Source organism: Bombyx mori, chromosome 20, assembly GCF_030269925.1.
Source record: "Bombyx mori chromosome 20, ASM3026992v2".
Classification (NCBI taxonomy): Eukaryota; Metazoa; Arthropoda; class Insecta; order Lepidoptera; family Bombycidae; genus Bombyx; species Bombyx mori.
Genome location: NC_085126.1, coordinates 8,772,320 through 8,791,129, shown reverse-complemented (window position 1 = coordinate 8,791,129; position 18,810 = coordinate 8,772,320). Strand labels below are relative to the sequence as shown.

General features: G+C 39.6%; 2 protein-coding genes across 3 annotated transcripts in view; both read left to right on the top strand.

Annotated features, from left to right (window-relative positions):
- Nucleotides 1-455: 455 nt before the first annotated feature.
- On the top strand, nt 456-13,496 carry LOC101741389 (uncharacterized). Of its 2 annotated transcripts, none has more exons than XM_021348728.3 (14): nt 456-628; nt 1,724-1,916; nt 2,402-2,474; nt 2,876-3,003; nt 3,918-3,989; nt 5,381-5,464; nt 7,058-7,103; nt 7,346-7,515; nt 8,536-8,603; nt 9,613-9,748; nt 10,014-10,123; nt 11,834-11,927; nt 12,567-12,692; nt 13,350-13,496. In XM_021348728.3, the coding sequence occupies exons 1-14, from the start codon at nt 497-499 to the stop codon at nt 13,397-13,399; spliced, it is 1,482 nt and encodes a 493-aa protein (XP_021204403.2). In that variant the 5' UTR covers nt 456-496; the 3' UTR covers nt 13,400-13,496. The 2 variants fall into 2 exon arrangements, with proteins under 2 accessions (XP_021204403.2, XP_004927280.3); XM_004927223.3 differs by having other exon boundaries at nt 7,343-7,515.
- A 720-nt stretch (nt 13,497-14,216) lies between these two features.
- The window catches only part of LOC101741248 (GMP reductase 1), a 31,487-nt gene continuing 26,893 nt past the window's right edge, over nt 14,217-18,810 (top strand). Inside the window, exon 1 of the mRNA XM_062674396.1 lies at nt 14,217-14,349. The gene's annotated coding sequence lies outside the window, so the exon portion shown is untranslated. The remainder of the gene's footprint in view (nt 14,350-18,810) is intronic.

The following is an 18,810-nucleotide window of genomic DNA, read 5'->3' as shown; positions in this document are numbered from 1 at the left end:
AATGACAATTCTAAAATCGACCAAAAGAGCCCTAGCGTAGCAAGTTATCAAGCGGGATGACATGAATGTAGAAACTGTAAACAAAGTGTGTTCGCATAGTGGAAAACTTTAATTTATTTAATAACTCAATGTGCTATATTTGAAATTACATCACATGGTATTGTGGCTCACACTAATTGTCGCTTTTCGACCGATATTTTTGACATGCACACATTGAGATCGTTATTCCTACCCCCCATATTTGTATTATTAAATCGCTGTCTGATTTTTCAGTCCCATAGACTGCTTCCCAGCAAAAATATGCAGGATTAGGGTAACTGTCCGTTTAGGGGCATAATACGCTCTAACGCCCTAAAAAATAAGGGTTCTATATTTTGTCTTTTGACGACGGTACCCTGTGAAATAACTTTTTCACAACTGGCCGATTCGTCTCAATTTTTCTTTCTGTCAGATGTGTCACTTCTTGTTGGTCGTACTATTTTGCCGTGAAACCAAAATGCTGGATATAATTCTTCTATTTCATTTGTTATGCTCGTGTATCATAGAAGTAATGGGTAAGAATACGGTGCCTGTATTGACGTTAAATCCGAAGAAAGTGTTGAGTAACAAAACAACTAGAGAATTGAAAGTGAATATCTTTTATAACTGTTATAATAACCTTAATCGATTAGGGGCTGCGCTTACATTCGTGGACATTTAGCTGCTAGGTTTTTTTGGTCTATTAATAAGGTCACTTATTTCATTATCAAGCAAATCGGTCAGACAATTTCAATTAGAAAATTACGTCTTCTCTATTATTCCTTATAAGTAGTATTATAATTATTCGGTCATCATCCTATAATCACCCCCTAAGTCTTATATTGAATGGAGTAATGGTAATACTCGGCGCGCCGCAAGGGTTGTGGCCACTATCTTCTTCTTCTTTACTACCTTATCCCACTAGGGGGGTCGGCACAGCGAATTTTTCTATTCCATGATCTATTAGCCGTCATCTCAACCCTCACTCCTCCCTCTCTCATATCGTCATTCTGCCTATTTATTAGGTATGAGAAGGACAGTCTTGCGCCATCAGTTGAAGAGGTAGGAGCGCTATTTAAATTGAAATGACTAGCGCTATGATGTGCAGGCCTCTGCTTAGAGAATCTAGAGACATATCGACAGAGGAGAATTTAAGTTGAATTGGTATAAGCAAAATAGCCCCACGTGTTGTTCCAAATGTGTTCAAGCTATTGAACACAAGATCCAATATCATGCAGCAGATTGCAGTCATCCTGCAAGGAGCGAAGGTATTGTTACGTGATTGAAGAAACATGTACAACAGCAAAATTATTACTGGAGTCGCTGTTGACTCTTCATTTCCCTGCGCGGTCCGTGGAAAATTATAATCATATTGCTACGCGCTGGAGTTCGGGATAAATAAGATTTCACCAAAGTACAACTTAAAACTGTATTCAACACTTAGAACACTTAAAACACTCCAAAAATACTTTAAAACTCTCAGTTCGCTTCTTCCGCATCGCTTCAGGACACTTCAGGTGATCCATTCGCTGTTAGGCTTCCCTAGAATTATCGAGAATATTCCATCTTTAGTATTTTTCCCTATCTGACAATAGATGGCGTTGTACTTCTCGAGCGTTCTAGGTGCGACTAGATCCTTCGATATTCGGTCGACTATTCAGCGATAGATGGCGTTACTCTTACCGGCGTAACAATATCATTTTAGTACCTTCCCTTCATAATGCTGGTGGAAAGGGACAAAGATACAAGTGAATACTGGCGGGAGACGGAAATTCTTGAACTGGTCCGTACCAATGAGCTGGATGTGGACTATAAGACATGCGAAGCCAGTCCTCTAAGTAGTGTCGTCAGCATACCCAGTGCTAGAACTGTTAGGCCAGTCTGTAGGAGTACTTACGGTAAGACTTGTTTTTTTAGTACTAGGTACCTGCCTGAAGTTTAGGGGTAACGAATAATCAACTTTAAGCCAAGTGGTTAAGCTTTAAAATGTCTTGTATCACGACTGCCCCCTCAAAATGAAACGTATGATTACTTTGCTGCAGAAATATCGAAGGCACTGGTAATTAGCAAGCTTACTGGTGGTAGGACGTCTTGTGCGTCCGCAAGGATAGGTGCCACCGCCCTGGCTATTTCTGCCGTGAAGCAGTAATGCGTTTCAGTTTCAAGGGCGGGGCAACCGTAGTTAAAAGTTAGATCTTAGAACTCATGTCTCAAGCTGGATGACGGCATTTACGTTGTAGATGTCTATGGCCTCCGGTAACAACTTAACATCAGGTGGGCCGTGCGCTCGTCAACCCAACTAAGCAATAAAAAAAAACAATACGTTCTGACGGTGTATTCATTCATTCAAGAAAAATTTCAATTGTTTTATTTTTCTGTGCAGACTATCAAATATGTCCGCAATGTCCACATTTCAACAATAATACCGAATGTGAGCTGTTTAGAGATTCATGCAAGTAAGTAATTCTAATTGGAATTTCCATTTGGGGGTGTCGACGTATCGCGTACATTGGAATTTTCAATAAAAAAACGCGGTTTTTCTATAACTATATAGGTTGTATTTAATGTTAATAATTTAAAATAAAATAATGTATAATTAAAATCTTATATAGTGTTTAAATGTTTTAGTTTGGCGGGCTTTTTGTCTCGCTACCACAGACTAAACGCTGTGCGTAGAGAATGTTGCCAGTAACTCTAGGTCACACAATCCATCATGCTCTTTTGTCTTATACAGCTATGAATAAAACGAGAATAGGATGTTAGAACTTAAAAATATATTGCTTCTTAGTTGCGTATTCCGAAAGAAAACACGCGCACTAATGGCAAATAAACTTTCACAAATCGGTCTTTCTTGAAGGGAAAGAAGAGTACAAGAGAAAGAGTACAGAACATACTGTGATAGGAAATACGGAAAATGGCGAGCGATGTTCGTTCCCTCTGACTATTCCCAGTGCAGATGCTGTGACGAATGCATTTTCTATAGAGGTTTGATTGCAATTTTTTTCTTTTGATATCAATTTAATATTAGTTTAGACACGACGTAACTGCGGCAGGAGTTTTGCCACCCGCGCGACGCGGTGCTGAATCGTAGGAGGGCTGGTAACACCCCCGCCTCCGGATCAACAGTGTGTGTATACAAGTATACAAGTGACAGTACAAGAACTCTCCCGCCGCCTGAGTGATATGTTAAAAGATAGATCCGATTCCGTGCCTCTATATAAATTCATCAAAAATACAGTGGGATATTATAATAAACCGAATAAAAATACTCAAGACTTGACCTAAAGGTCTAGGATACCAGGCCATAAACTCAAAAAAAAAAGATCAACAGTGTGCTTAGTCCGAGTTTTTTCACGTTCACGATAGGTAGTGTAAAAGTTAAATCTGTATAGAGTTGGAACAGCGCCCCTAGCGGCAAACGTAGGTCAACGTTCCAATTCCATACTAAGTTGAGTTAAAAAACTCGAGTTAAAAAACTCGCACTAAGCACACTGAATACTGTACCATATGTGAAGGCGCTCATACAACTCCATCGATGAAAAAAACATCAATCGATGAAAAAAAGCGTATTCGACAAAACGGACCAGTAAAACGGAGACCATGTGTGAACGGGCACTTAGGCTTCGCGCCAGGATTAGACGGGATTTTCCTACCCCATCTACAATGTTACCCAGCAGCAATTACTCTGTTTCCTGTGAGTCGCATACTTTATTGCCGAAGGTCGTGTCCTTAAAAGGACTTGGTGACACTTTGCCCTAAACAAGTCATTACGGATCCTCCCGATTCGAACTTTTACTCTATCGAGAACGTTAAAAAACTCGCACTAAGCACACAGCACAGCAATTGTTTCTCGCATTTGCCGAGGCATTCCAAAGTTTAACCACTGTTTTTTTTTGTAGAGCTAGACCAGTCATGCCTTGAAGATGAGTACAATTTTGACACCGAAGAGTTTCTACCGGTCACGTCGATAGGTGAGATTCTCTTTCCTCTCAAAGTTTATTATCGGGAGTAGTTAATGTTATAAAATCGGTCTTATGTTCGTGTGTATATACTAATTAGATTTATTTATTTCTATATTTTGTATAAGGAAACTTTGGTCATCATTATTTTAGTGGTCCTAATTAATCTAAAAATAGTTGTAACTTTCCTATTCTTTTTTTTTATCGCTTGAATGGGTGGACGAGCTCACAGCCCACCTGGTGTTAAGTTGTTACTGGAGCCCATAGACATCTACGACGTAAATACACCACCCACCTTGAGATATCAGTTCTAAGGTCTCAGTATAGTTGTAATGAATCTATTTTTTTTCAACAAATACTTTGTTCCCGGGATGCTTAAAATAGGCCCCTTCTGGGATCGAGACCCAATGGTTGAGAAACATTGATATTGCCTTTCGCATCCATACCTACCCTACTAGGGGGGCAAGAGACCGAAAAGAATGTGCATTTGACGACCTACATACAAAATAGGGTGGAAACGGGCTTAAGAAGTTATTTTATTTATGTTTAAAAAAGAGCCATATGCTTAAACTATAAGCTATATGTAGCTATCAAGTTACGGTTGGCTATTAGCGTTATTACATTAATATAACGCTCCGCCCAACTTGAGAAATGAGGTAAATATTGGGTTGTTCGGAAAGTAATTTCGTTTTTGTGGAAATGAGCACATACATCGAGCTTCGAGAATAATCCCAGGCTTTTCAGGTGGCCGTAAACTGTTGAATTTGATAATTTTTGTTTTGTTCTGGCACTGGCGTACTGTCAACACACCTTTTCCATTCACATCGGTCAATTTTTTTCTGGCTTGAACAGCATTGTTACTCTTTCTGTAGTAAAACAGTAAGATATGTCGAAAACTCTGCATATCGCGCTTCCTATTTAAAAGGGCACCAACCAAAAACTACTCCGTAGAATTAACTGGATTTTTTCACACACAAGCCTTGATATATGAGCTCACAAAGCATATAAAAATTATACGTCTCAAATGTGAAGTTGGGTGCAAAAAAATACAATTAGATCCTCTGTCGGGAAAAAAATGTATTACTTTCCGAACAACCTATTATATGAGATACTCTTGACAAACAACGGTAAGGATGGGATGTCAATGAAATTGAAGTATTCAATTAGCTTGACGTGGTGACCGTATGTATCTTTTTGACTATGATTTGTAATATTTTTATTTTAATCTGCTTTTAATATTGTTATTCATTGTCTTGCTAATTCGTAGACATGGATAAAGACTACTTACACGGACGAAGCTCGTCCGTGACCACGAAAAGCCTTGAAGTAATCGATTCGCAGGAAATAATTTATAAAAGGAATTATTAACGATTTACAGTAGTTTGAATTAAATCTGCTTTTAGATTTCAGGGCTGGTTGCAATCCATACTGGGGCCATCCGGAGCAAGAACTTCGGGCGTTGCGTTGTGATAAAACCTTGAGGCGATGTACGTGTTGCTTTATCGATCTTAGATGGGTTTTTTTATATTGAAAACGGTTTAAATTTCCCCCCCCAAAATTTAAGTATCGGGATATCTATTTATCTATCAGCCCGCGCGGGATGGATGTAATATGCTCTTTTTTTTAATTGCTTAGCTGCGTGGACGAGCTCACAGCCCACCTGGTGTTAAGTGGTTACTGGAGCCCATAGACATCTACAACGTAAATGCGCCACCCACCTTGAGATATGAGTTCCTAGGTCTCAGTATAGTTACAACGGCTGCCCCACCCTTCAAACCGAAACGCATTACTGCTTCACGGCAGAAATAGGCGGGGTGGTGATACCTACCCGTGCTGACTCACAAGAGGTGCTACCACCAGTAAGCCTGCTCTGCGTCAACCCTGTCCCGCCGTCTCAATAGCTCCGACTGGGCTCCGGCCCTGTCCGGGGTAGGGCGCAGGAGTTTTTAGTGAGGTTCAACTCCCACATACCCCACCTGCCACGCGGGTGGGGATCGGATGATTTTCTCCTCCCCAAGCCTCGCCACAATGATCCGTACTGCGCTGCTTACGTCCAACGGATCCCCGCGAACCTCAATATGTCTTCAGTTCATCTTATGGGAGGCCTACCCACGTACGCTTTCCGGTACGCGGTCGCCACTCAATAACTATTCGGCCCCAACGGCAATCGGGACATCATCATTAATTCGCAATCATTAGCGCGTCCTTGTAATGTAATGGTGATTCCTAAACATTTTCATATTCCATGATTTGTCCACAACGCTGTACCGCTATATCTGTGAAACGCTAAATCAGAAAATCGCCAAAAGAAAGGCCCGTATCACGCATAAGAGCGCTTTAAGAAAAAGTTGCAAAAGACGGACTGATGCTCTGGATATGTTTATGTAAAAATTGACGTCATCATCTGGGTCGTCAGGCGTCACTCACGCTTGGCAAAGTAGAAAAATAAACTCGTTTACCTGTTAACCGTTTATTTCATTACAACGTTGTTGACGTCAATGAGAATCCATAAAAAACAATAGCATTCAGAGGTACTACAGTTCCGGCGCAGCGGCTCGCTCTCAAATGTCCCCATTTTTATTGTATTATCTGTTCTGTACTGGGTTAATTAAGAAAACCGATAGAGATATAACCCTTTGTTGCTAAGTACAGTAATACACTGCATTAATTTGGAAGAGTAACCTATTTGAATTTACGACCTATTTGATTATACGACACAACCTATTATGATTGATTGATATTGATTATATATACGACCTATTATTTTACCTGCCCCGTGAACCCGATGTGTCAATACGGTACGACTGGTGGTACGACTTTTACTGGTAGTAGGATCTCTTCTGAGTCCGCACGGGTAGGTACCACCTCCCTGCCTATTTCTGTCGTGAAGCAGTAATGCGTTTCGGTTTGAAGGGCGGGGCAGCCGTTGTAACTATACTGAGACCTTATATCTCCAGGTGGGCTGCGCATTTACGTAGTAGATGTCTATGGGCTCCAGTAACCACTTAACACCAGGTGGGCTGTGAGCTCGTCCACCCATCTAAGCAATAAAAATAAAAACTTAAACATATTTGTTCCAGGTATACCTGTGGCAGTTCCATCGTTGCCAAATGAAACACTAAGTTTGTTAGTATACAGCAGAATTTCCTATTTTTGTTTTCCTTGATCAACTTTATCAGATTCGTTTAGCGTTTCCACGGAAACCTTCAGGTTATTGCAATGTCAATAACGTATTGACTCTTACTAGCTTCGCTCTGACCCGACTGATAAGTTGAAGGTATTAGAGATTCAAGAAACCACGCCTTAGTCCACTGAGGATTTTTTAAATATTCATTTGAAAAAGTACATGTTTTTTTGGTGAACAGCAGTCGTAAAAGCTATCGGTACGAGCCACCGAGCAGTGACAGAGATTGTCCGGTCTCTTGTCGCGGCTACCAGTGCAAAGATGGCCTGGTGCAGGAAAGTCATTGCCCTGCCGGCGCTTTCCTGCCCGATAAGGAGGAGTGTAACTGCTGCGGAAGGTGCAGCTTTTATCAACGTTAGTGACAGCATAATAGAGTTGAATAGTGTGACGTTAGAAGGATTAGGTTAAGTAGTTTATCGGCCGTCTAGTGTAGGGGTAAATGGCATGGTCACTACACAAAGGGGTGGCAGGTTCGAATCCCGCCAAGGGAAGATATTTGTATGATAAATATAAAATATCTTTTCCAGGGTTATGGATGTATATTATGTATATGTGTTTAATAAAAATCTTCCATTCATTTCCGTTATCTGGTACCTGTAACACAAGTTCTTTACGAACTTACCAGTTACCAGTTAACGTGGCGTGATCGTTAGTAAATATATATTTATTTATTAAAAAAAAGGCCTAAAACATTCTTGGGCCTGTTGTCGGCTTCAAACATTTACAGATCGTTAAGTCGCACATACCCCGCGTATCCTTTAGGCGCGGATACCTCGGATGGGCTTTGGCCCCCTGTCCGAAAAAGAGGCCCCCTCTGCCCGAAAAAAGGGGGTAGTGGGATAATCAAGCATTAGTAATAAAATAAAAGCCGCTTGTCCTGATTTGCAATCTATACGTGTTCTTACCACACCGGTACCTTAGGAGTACAGTGGTCAGGTAAGGAAACATTTTGGGGTAGCTCGAAGTAGTCAGGGTTGTTTGCTCGTATCTTACGACAAATATTAGACAGTTTATCAGACTTGGTGATCCCAAAAATCAACATTTGAGGAATGGCATGTTTTTTTTTTGTTATTGCCCTTGTAGGCATACGAGCATACGGCCCACCTGATGGTGAGTGGTTACCGTCGCCCATGGACTTCAGCAATGCCAGGGGCAGAGCCAAGCCGCTGCCTACCGACTGCCTGCCTAGCGTTAAATAACACTAAAGGAACGAAGGGGGTTGGAGATTGTCAGTACCAATGATATCTGGAAACGTATTGTAGGCGAAGTTTGGTAAATAAGAAACTCATCTGCCACGTCATATTAAAGTTTGCACAAAAGTGAGTTCCGATACAAGCTTTCGTTCATTTTAATATGCGGTGTTTCCGTGTTCAGAACTGAACCAGAAATGTGCGGAGTTCAAAAAGACAATACACGAAGTCAACGGAAGTAAAGAGATTGAGGTGATTTTTGCTTTAGTTTTTTTGCTGATCAGATGGATGAACGAACTCACGGTCCAGGTGCTTAAGCGGGTACTGGACCGCGGCGCCATACCATGCCACAGACTGTTACTGGTGGTAGGACTTCTTGTGACTCCGCACGGGTCTAAGTCTACAGTTCTAAGTCTCAGTATAGAGTACAACGGCCAGGGACGTCTTAAATTAGGCTGGGGCCCTTGGGCACACAAGAATTTGAGGCCCTTTTGGAATGTAAAAAATTTTTTTTTTACTAATTATGACCATTTATTATAGGTAATCAAATACAGTATGATATAATATGTCATTAATGATATTAGAATGCTGCTGGTTTTTTGGTTACGATTACGATAGCGGAAACCTTTATCGTGATCGCTAGATGGCGTACTTAGTAAATTAGGTAGGATGCGTTCGGAAATATTATTAATTAGTACAGTAGGAATAGGCGCAGTCATCGATATAATGGCGTAGTATATGCCTTGAAAATACCTTCTGATAAGATTATGGATTTGTGAAAAAAGTGTAATGTGCCCGACAAAAATGTTTTGAGAATAAGTGTGTGAGAGATTTTGTCGGTCCTTCGGGGCCCCCTGAGAATGGGGGCCCTGGGCACGGGCCCCGTGTGCCCTTATGGTAAAGACGGTATTGACAACGGCTCTTCCGCTCTTCAAACTGAAACGCATTACTGCTTTGCGTCGGATATAGTGTGTAAAAGTAGTAAAACGTAGTAAGCGCCCTACCATGAGTGAATGTGCTCTCGGACGATCTGATATTAAACGTCTATTTATTTTTAAGAGTATAGCACTCTTGCTAAAAGGTTTTGTATACAAAATATCTGCTTCATGGTGGCAGGGCTTTTTAGTCTGCTACGTTTTTCACAGCTTCCTAATTCTGCCGTCAAGTGTAAACAAGAACGAATGTAAGATTGATTTGTAAGTGTATGTAACAATAAAACAGCATTCTATTCAATTTCGAACTTTAGTGCTATTGTGATTAGGTCGAAGAAGAGTTCTTGGAGCCCGGCTGTGACGATGGATTAGTTTGCAGGCAGGGCCAGTGTCAGGATATCCACACCGTGCAGACTACTTTTAACGGACGAAGGAAACGGAATGATGAATTTGGTCAACCTAATGGTCTGTAGTTGGCAGAAAATATTTTTTTGCCTGAACGGGTAGGTACGCGGTACCGATTGAGTTGCTACTGTTAGGCATTACTGAGCCGGTAACCTTTTCAAAAATCAATATCGATCCTTTCGTTTTTTGCTGCTTGAATTTTTTTGGATTTATGCTTTCATTGTTGAAACACGAGAAATAAATAGATTTAAAGCAAAGTTTTAAATCAATAACTGTTTTACAATTTATTTATTTATTAATCTGATTACAAATAACGATTATCCAGAGCCATGCAAACTAGAAATGAAGTATTTCAAGAAGAAGTTCGGAGTCGACGGCCACTTGCATTACGAAGCTCCACAGTGCACTCCTTTATGGCTCTATGCTGCTGTTCAGGTAATTAGTATCCGGTTAATCTAATTTCTGGACCGGTGCTTGAATCGATGAATCAACACACTGCGTATGTCAGGGTACACTCTTGCATTGTTCAGATCTGAACTCTTGCATTAGATACCTTCAGCTCTAACACTAGGAGCAGGCGGAGGAATCCCGGTAACCGTACTCGTCGAACTCGACAAAGAGGTCGACGTGCAAACTAACCCATGTATCAGCCCGCTGAGTTTCTCGCCGGATCTTCTCAGCGGGTCGCGATTCCGATCCGGTAGTAGATTCATTCGCGAAGCAATCGCTCTTGAGTTGTTAGGTCTCCTTCGGAGGCGCTCGGGCAGTTGTTAGCAAATCCCACCCCTCCTGGCTGAGCCTTTGCTCGCCCACCTGTCCTGGTGAAACTGGAAAGGCCTCCGGGCCACCAGTAATCTTTCAATCATAAAAAAAGGTTCAATTGTATGTTTTGCAAGCCTCTTATCCCCGTCGAGATTGAGCCGGGAAGCCTATGGAGACGCTAGCCACCATTTCAATTGGCGGACCACACTGTCCGTCTCTCCTAGTTGCCACCCTTCAGACTTAACCCCTCTGAAATAGAAATCGGAGGGCCAAACTATCTACCAGTGCTTTTAAAACTGCGACAGCTCCATCTCACACAAATAACTTCTTCTTAGTCACATATTTCATTGCTGAAAGTCGTGTCCTTGAAAGGCCTTATTACTGGTGGTAGGACCTCTTGTGAGTCCGCGCGGGTAGGTACCACCACCCTGCCTATTTCTGCCGTGAAGCAGTAATGCGTTTCGGTTTGAAGGATAGGGCAGCCGTTGTAACTATACTTGAGACCTTAGCACTTATAAGGTGGGTGGCGCATTTACTTTGTAGATGTCTATGGGCTCCAGTAACCACTTCACACCAGGTGGGCTGTGAGCTCGTCCACCCATAAATAAAACCATAGCAACCAAGCAATAAATAAAAAGGCCTTTGTGGCTGTTTGTGCAATCATCTTCCACTTCGCTCGGTTTTCGGGTTCCCTTAGGGTGGTTGTAATAGAGAGTCCGGTGGGCACGGTTAGTTGATCGAATTGACCGGATTGAATTTTTCAAGGTTTTTATTTGTCTGGTTGCCGTCGAGAAATGTGACCGAAGTAACTAAGATTACATAACTAAATTTGTTAAAGAAGTTTGATTGGATATTAATGTTAATTGAAAGAATAATTCGATGAAGATTTATGTGAAGTACTAGCGACCCGCCCTCGCTTCGCTTCGGAAACTGTAATTTATTATTGATTTCTCCATTATTTAATGGATTTTATTATACATATAAACCTTCCTCTTCAATCATTCTATCTATTAAAACAACGCATCAAAATCCGTTGCGTAGTTTTAAAGATTTAAGCATACATAGGGACAGACAGATATAGGGACAGAGAAAGTGACTTTGTTTTATACTATATACTTAGTGATGCACGCATGAACGTGTTTGACTACTGAACAATCCAACCATAAGTTTTGTTACAAATGCAAATGCAATGCATTTTTTTTATGAAGATTTTAAAAAAAACGCGTGTTCCAAATTTAAAATAACAAAAATATTGAAAAAAAAACAAGTTTTTATGTAACAGTATTTATGGCTAGATTAGTTACAACCTATTTTCGTTGTGAGGGGTATTTGATGAATTTACATACATATATATATATATATATATTATGTTCTTTTTTTCAGTGTCGACGTTTTGTATGCTACTGCGCCCTTGAGGACGGTACTATGATCGAAGGGATCAAGGTTCCGAGAGTTGAGGTCTCCAACATGAATTGCGGTAAGCTCATTACACCGATATCTCTACTGTTTTTCGATATGATAGATTTAACTAGTGGGTGCCATAGCTTCAGCTGGGCGATAGCGGATTTGGTTATTCCGCTCCGTTGTCTTAAATCGGTACCCTCAAACGAAACAGTTGGACCAAGTCAAGCCCATGCTCCAGTATTTTGGTCTTGTTTCATGAAAACCCTCTGACCTATAGAGACTCATAGTTACGCACAAGGTGGATTCGTTCGGTGAATCTAGCATGATCCCTCGAGATCACTAGAATAGGTAGGAAAAAAAAAAGAAAAAAACGGCAAGGTGGATGGAAAATGATCCAGAGGTCGGAGCACGAAAAGATGAGCCATCAAGTGTCCGAGCACCTGGATGCGGGACGTAGCGGGGTACTTCACTGTGCCACTGCCACGATAAAAGTGGTTACAGAACATAATAAAATGTCAGCAATCTAATCGAAGGATTAGAGGGGGGTTGGGGGAGGGGAGTGCGTTCCATATTCGATTGTTAGTCTGGGCGTTTATGTATGCTTATGCGTATATTTAGACGTATATAAGTAGATAGGTCTTTAGTTCCTATAGATTATATGTCTTGGGTCATTTAGCTTTTTTTTTTATTATAATTGTATATTGGAACGCAGACTGCGCCCGAGAAAAATGCCGCACTGGTGCCGATTTAGATTGTGATGGCTTCGGAAACTACAAGGAGGTTGAGTTCGTGCACCACATCGAGGAGTGGGCTCAAATTGAGGAAAATGATACCTACGGTGACAATTTCTTTTTTGTCTATAAAAGTTTATTTAAAAAATAATAGTTTAAATAACTAACAAAATACGCTTTTATAGAAAATCCAACTAATAAATAGAAAATAAATTTGAATTCAAAATAGTGTAAGAAAAAATGATTTTAATGTAAAAAAGCGTGAGGTGCTTTTCAGAATATTATCAAAATAACCCTTCTACTCATATCTGTTCATAATATATTTATAACTACTGATACCATGCACCCCACGCTTTTTTTACAATAAAATCATTTTTTCTTACACTATTTTTAATTCAAATTTATTAAAATTTATTTTCTATTTTTTAGTTTGATTTTCTATAAAAGTGTATTTTGTTAGTTTTTTTGAAACTATGATTTATTTTCATTTTTTAGTTGAATTTAAATTTTTCCAATTTTTATTTAATTATTTTTTTCAAATTGAGTTGTCATCGATCCTTAATAAGTATACCAAATTTCCGAGCTAATCCGACGTTTTGAAGGGGGTTAAAATCATGTTCAAAGATTCCGTTACATATTAACATACATACGTCTGAAGCTAATAAAAGCGTATTACACATAGCTTCGGTCATCACGTTCCCGCCAAAAAGTCGATATGTATGTTTTTTTTTTGTTAATTAATTGTAACCTTTTTCATTTTACAGATCAATCCATAACAGAGTCCAGCAAAGAGGATAATAGAAGCGTAGAATGAGGATCATGACTTTGAAAAAATGTTTTTTTGTTTGTTTTTAACAATATACTTTATTGTCAATCATGATTGAATATAAAAATTTCGGGTTCTGTGATAACTTGTTTCTGATATTTCAAAAAAAATCTAGGAGTTCAAAGAGATTTTGATTCCAAAACAGTCTAGTGAATATCATATCATAGTTTGAGATTGTAAAATTAAATAATTCGGTAAATAATATGGAGCGTAGCGCACGCTATGAGGGTTCATTCCGGGTTGATCAAATCTTTACCCCTTAACCTATATGACTATAGAACGCACTGGCTGAAAGCAATATAATAAAAAAAAACCGTCAGCCCTAGCCTTCGGCCTCCACAAATAAAAAACTACAACATGATACTTACTGATGGAAGGACGTCTTGAGAATTCGCACGGGTAGGTACTACCGGGTGCCTATTTCTGTCGTGAAGCAGTAATGCGTTTCGGATTGAAGGTTGGGGAAGCCACTGTACTATAAAGTCAAGACTTAGAACTCTTTTTGCAAGGTATCATTTGCAGGTGGCATTTACTTTGTAGATGTCTATGGGCTCTAAATATAATAAAAACTATAAATAAAGCTAAGCTATAAATATAATAAAAACATTAACATGTAAAATGTTATAAAAAAATTAGCATTATCGCCTTCACAATATTGTTTTATTTTATGACACGCGTCTGGCCTTCAGAAACGCAAATCCATAGGATTAATTCCGAATTTATCGTGACAAATCTTTATAGTATTTCCTCTTTTGCGTTACATTTCACTACTGTTGTCATGAAGTGAGTTTTTTTTTCAATATTTAAAAAAGAAGAAAAGCAAATGGAACAAAGTCTAAATTGAATTCGTGTGTTGAAAGTTGTGTATCAGGTGTTCAGATTTCACGTTTTACACAACGGTGAAGCCAGAATAATCCCTCGAGGTTAATTGGCATTAGGTAAATAAAACAATCTCAACCTTAATCACTGAGAAATAAGGCAATGTTCTCGACCTTCGATATACATTTGTTTTTAAACAAAACTCCTGTTATCGAGCAACACTTCCGGCCTCACATAATAAATTATTTACGAACTTAGGAAATATATAGAACTTATTATTCTTATAATATAATTAGTAATTTCATAATCAAGTAAATAGTTCATTCATATTTCTTTATACTTATAATATTTTATTGGCGCCTTCCGCTTGACAGCTTCCGGCGCAATAAGCCTTAATGTTATTTGTTACATAATTCGATATTATTAAATAATAATTGTACGTAAATAATCAGCAGAATAATTAAGATGAACAATGTTTAATATTACCTACTCAGTTTGTATTAAAATAGGTCAAGATGATTGTATAAATACCGACGGTTAGCATATCTCTGTTGCATTCTTATTCTACCCACCATAACGTGTACTAAAGAGAATATATTATTTCGTGTGGATGTAAATTGTCTCAATTGTCGCCGCCACCCTGAGGATCCGTTTATACTTCAGAAGCGGGATTATGCCAGGCCCATACATTGATGGATTTGAGACCGCTGAGAAACACAGGCGATACAAAATGCGACGTGTCACCCAAACCGATGCAGAGGTTATTCCAACGTTCCGGCCGGATGAAAAATCTAGCAACGTCAAGGGATGGCTGCACAAGATCGACCAGTTGGATCACGTATATTGATGGGACAACAAAGACTGCCAGTTCATCATGCAGATATGTCTTCGTGGGTCGGCTAGGGATTATGCGATACACCACCGCAACTATACTACACATCCGCGAATGGCTACCACATGGAGAAGGTGCTGTTGCTCCAGTTGCAAGAGGGACCGACTTTCAACCAAAGAAATGTTACGCCTGCCGAAGAGAAAGAAGGTCGTGAAACAAAGAACTGCAAAGAGCCGCGCTGCGAGGTGTGCCATCGCCCGAGACACACGTCGGTCAGCTGATGGTATGCGGCCAGCTCTTCACACCCAAAAGTGAGTAATATCTTATTTACAACATACAGCGTATGCATAGATTTGCAAAAAAAATAGTGTTAATTAATGGCTCTAGTCTCATTGCATACATAGACATGGGCAGCAAATTAAATATTCTGTGTGGCATATGCTGATAAGTTAAAAAAATTAAAGATTGTCTTCCGTGGTTACAATGAGAGGTTTTGGAGGCTCATACTCGTCGACCTCTTAGGAACATCCCCGTGAATGTTCATATAGACAACATTATTGTGGCTTTGTGGAAATAACGAATTACGACATCGCTGATATAGATTTAATAATCGGAGAATCAATGATTAATATCAATATCACAAAATTCTGTTAAATTCGTGGGTAGTAGTGAAACTTTTAATAGTACTCTTAGTGAAATAAAATTACAGACAGACTTGTCCAATGTATTTAGGACACAGCTGTATAATATCACAGTAAAGTGCTGCTTTGGTACAAGTTTATCTCAATATTAACACTAATGAAACATTTCTTATGAATTCTGTATATTTTGAGCTGGGCTGCATGTCCTATGTACTTTTGGGTGGACTTGTAAGGTCGAAAGATTGCTTTTTAAAAATAATTAATATCTGAGACAAAATCATTGAATGGAAACATAATTGATTAATAAGCACGCGTGGAAATTATTACTAATAAAAATGAGTCTACAAAGTAGTATGAACGTTATGATACTTGACCAATCTACTGACTCAGAATTGCAAGTATCTGATAAAACAAAATCAAACTATTTCAGGATAGATAGAGGCTGCATCAGTTAACAATAAAAGCTGTGTGATGTAAAAAAATAATAAAAAAAAGCTGTTATATACAAAAAAATAAAAGCTGTGTTATATACAAAAAAATAAAAGCTGTGTTATATACAACAAATAAAAGCTGTGTTATATACAACAAATAAAAGCTGTGTTATATACAACAAATAAAAGCTGTGTTATATACAACAAATAAAAGCTGTGTTATATACAACAAATAAAAGCTGTGTGATGTACAACAAATAAAAGCTGTGTGATGTACAACAAATAAAAGCTGTGTGATGTACAACAAATAAAAGCTGTGTGATGTACAACAAATAAAAGCTGTGTGATGTACAACAAATAAAAGCTGTGTGATGGACAACAAATAAAAGCTGTGTGATGTATAACAAATAAAAGCTGTGTGATGTACAACAAATAAAAGCTGTGTGATGTGATGTACAACAAATAAAAGCTGTGTGATGTGATGTACAACAAATAAAAGCTGTGTGATGTACAACAAATAAAAGCTGTGTGATGTACAACAAATAAAAGCTGTGTGATGTACAACAAATAAAAGCTGTGTGATGTACAACAAATAAAAGCTGTGTGATGTACAACAAATAAAAGCTGTGTGATGTACAACAAATAAAAGCTGTGTGATGTACAACAAATAAAAGCTGTGTGATGTACAACAAATAAAAGGTGTGTGATGTACAACAAATAAAAGGTGTGTGATGTACAACAAATAAAAGCTGTGTGATGTACAACAAATAAAAGCTGTGTGATGTACAACAAATAAAAGCTGTGTGATGTACAACAAATAAAAGGTGTGTGATGTACAACAAATAAAAGGTGTGTGATGTACAACAAATAAAAGGTGTGTGATGTACAACAAATAAAAGGTGTGTGATGTACAACAAATAAAAGCTGTGTGATGTACAACAAATAAAAGCTGTGTGATGTACAACAAATAAAAGGTGTGTGATGTACAACAAATAAAAGCTGTGTGATGTACAACAAATAAAAGCTGTGTGATGTACAACAAATAAAAGGTGTATGATCTATGATAAATAAAAGGTGTATGATCTATGATAAATAAAAGGTGTGTGATCTATGATAAATAAAAGGTGTGTGATCTATGATAAATAAAAGGTGTGTGATCTATGATAAATAAAAGGTGTGTCGTATGAATTAGATAATACAAGATATAATTACTGCTTAAACATGTCAATTTCAGGTGCCATACACCAGCGACAAACCAGGCGCAATAGCAGCGCTGATCGCCGTGGGACACGGCATACACAGGATGGCCGAATGTTATCGAGCAACACTTCCGGCCTCACATAATAAATTATTTACGAACTTAGGAAATATATAGAACTTATTATTCTTATAATATAATTAGTAATTTCATAATCAAGTAAATAGTTCATTCATATTTCTTTATACTTATAATATTTTATTGGCGCCTTCCGCTTGACAGCTTCCGGCGCAATAAGCCTTAATGTTATTTGTTACATAATTCGATATTATTAAATAATAATTGTACGTAAATAATCAGCAGAATAATTAAGATGAACAATGTTTAATATTACCTACTCAGTTTGTATTAAAATAGGTCAAGATGATTGTATAAATACCGACGGTTAGCATATCTCTGTTGCATTCGTATTCTACCCACCATAACGTGTACTAAAGAGAATATATTATTTCGTGTGGATGTAAATTGTCTCAATTGTCGCCGCCACCCTGAGGATCCGTTTATACTCCTTAGAATTAAACTTTAATAAAAAAAAATTTGCTAATTTGGCGCCAAATATGATTCTTTGACATTACGCCTATTGGGGTCATTGAACTCTCTTAGATCTATGTCTGCTGATTTATACTGAAACAAAAGAAATCATAATTCGACGCTTGAAAGGCAAACGTGACTAAGCGACAATGCGTGAACTTTACAGTTTTTTTTTTTTTTTTTTTTCCACAGGAGAAAATCGCCGGATCCCCACCCGCACGGCAGGTGGGGTATGTGGGAGTCGAACCTCACTAAAAACTCCTGCCGCTCACAGCCGGCGCCCTACCCCGGACCGGGTGGGAACCCAGTCGGAGTTATTGAGACGGCGGGACAGGGTTTACGCAGAGCACATTACATCCATCCCGCCGTCCCCCAGACGCCGGACCGGCGGCCGCCAGCAACATGACCGCCGGTTCCCTCGGTCGACGGGCCAAGAGCCCGATTGATAGCGCCGCGCTACACCTTCCCCCGGAGCGGTCGGGGGAACGCGACCTACCACGCTGCCCCACGCCTAAGCTCCTCCCCGCACAAAGCGGGTGGAGCCCGAAGCTCTTAGGGGGCCGGGTTACGGATGGGACCCCGGTCCCGACCCCCTGCTCGGCGGCGGCGGGTTTCTGCGTAGTGAGGAGAGCTTTGCCTCACTCGCCCCGCCGCCTCCTTCTGCGAGATGGTGCACTCGCAGAAGTCGAGCATAGCCTTCCAAGACTCGTCGCCGCCAAGCATCGACGCCACGACGCCAGGCAGCGACAAGTCTGGTCCTATCTTTGCGACAAGGACACGGCGCTGCACCTCCCAAGCGGGGCAGACAGCGAGCGTATGCTCCGCCGTGTCCAGGTCGTGTCCACAATGGTGGCACCTCGTCGTCGGCTCAGCTCCTATCCGGTGCA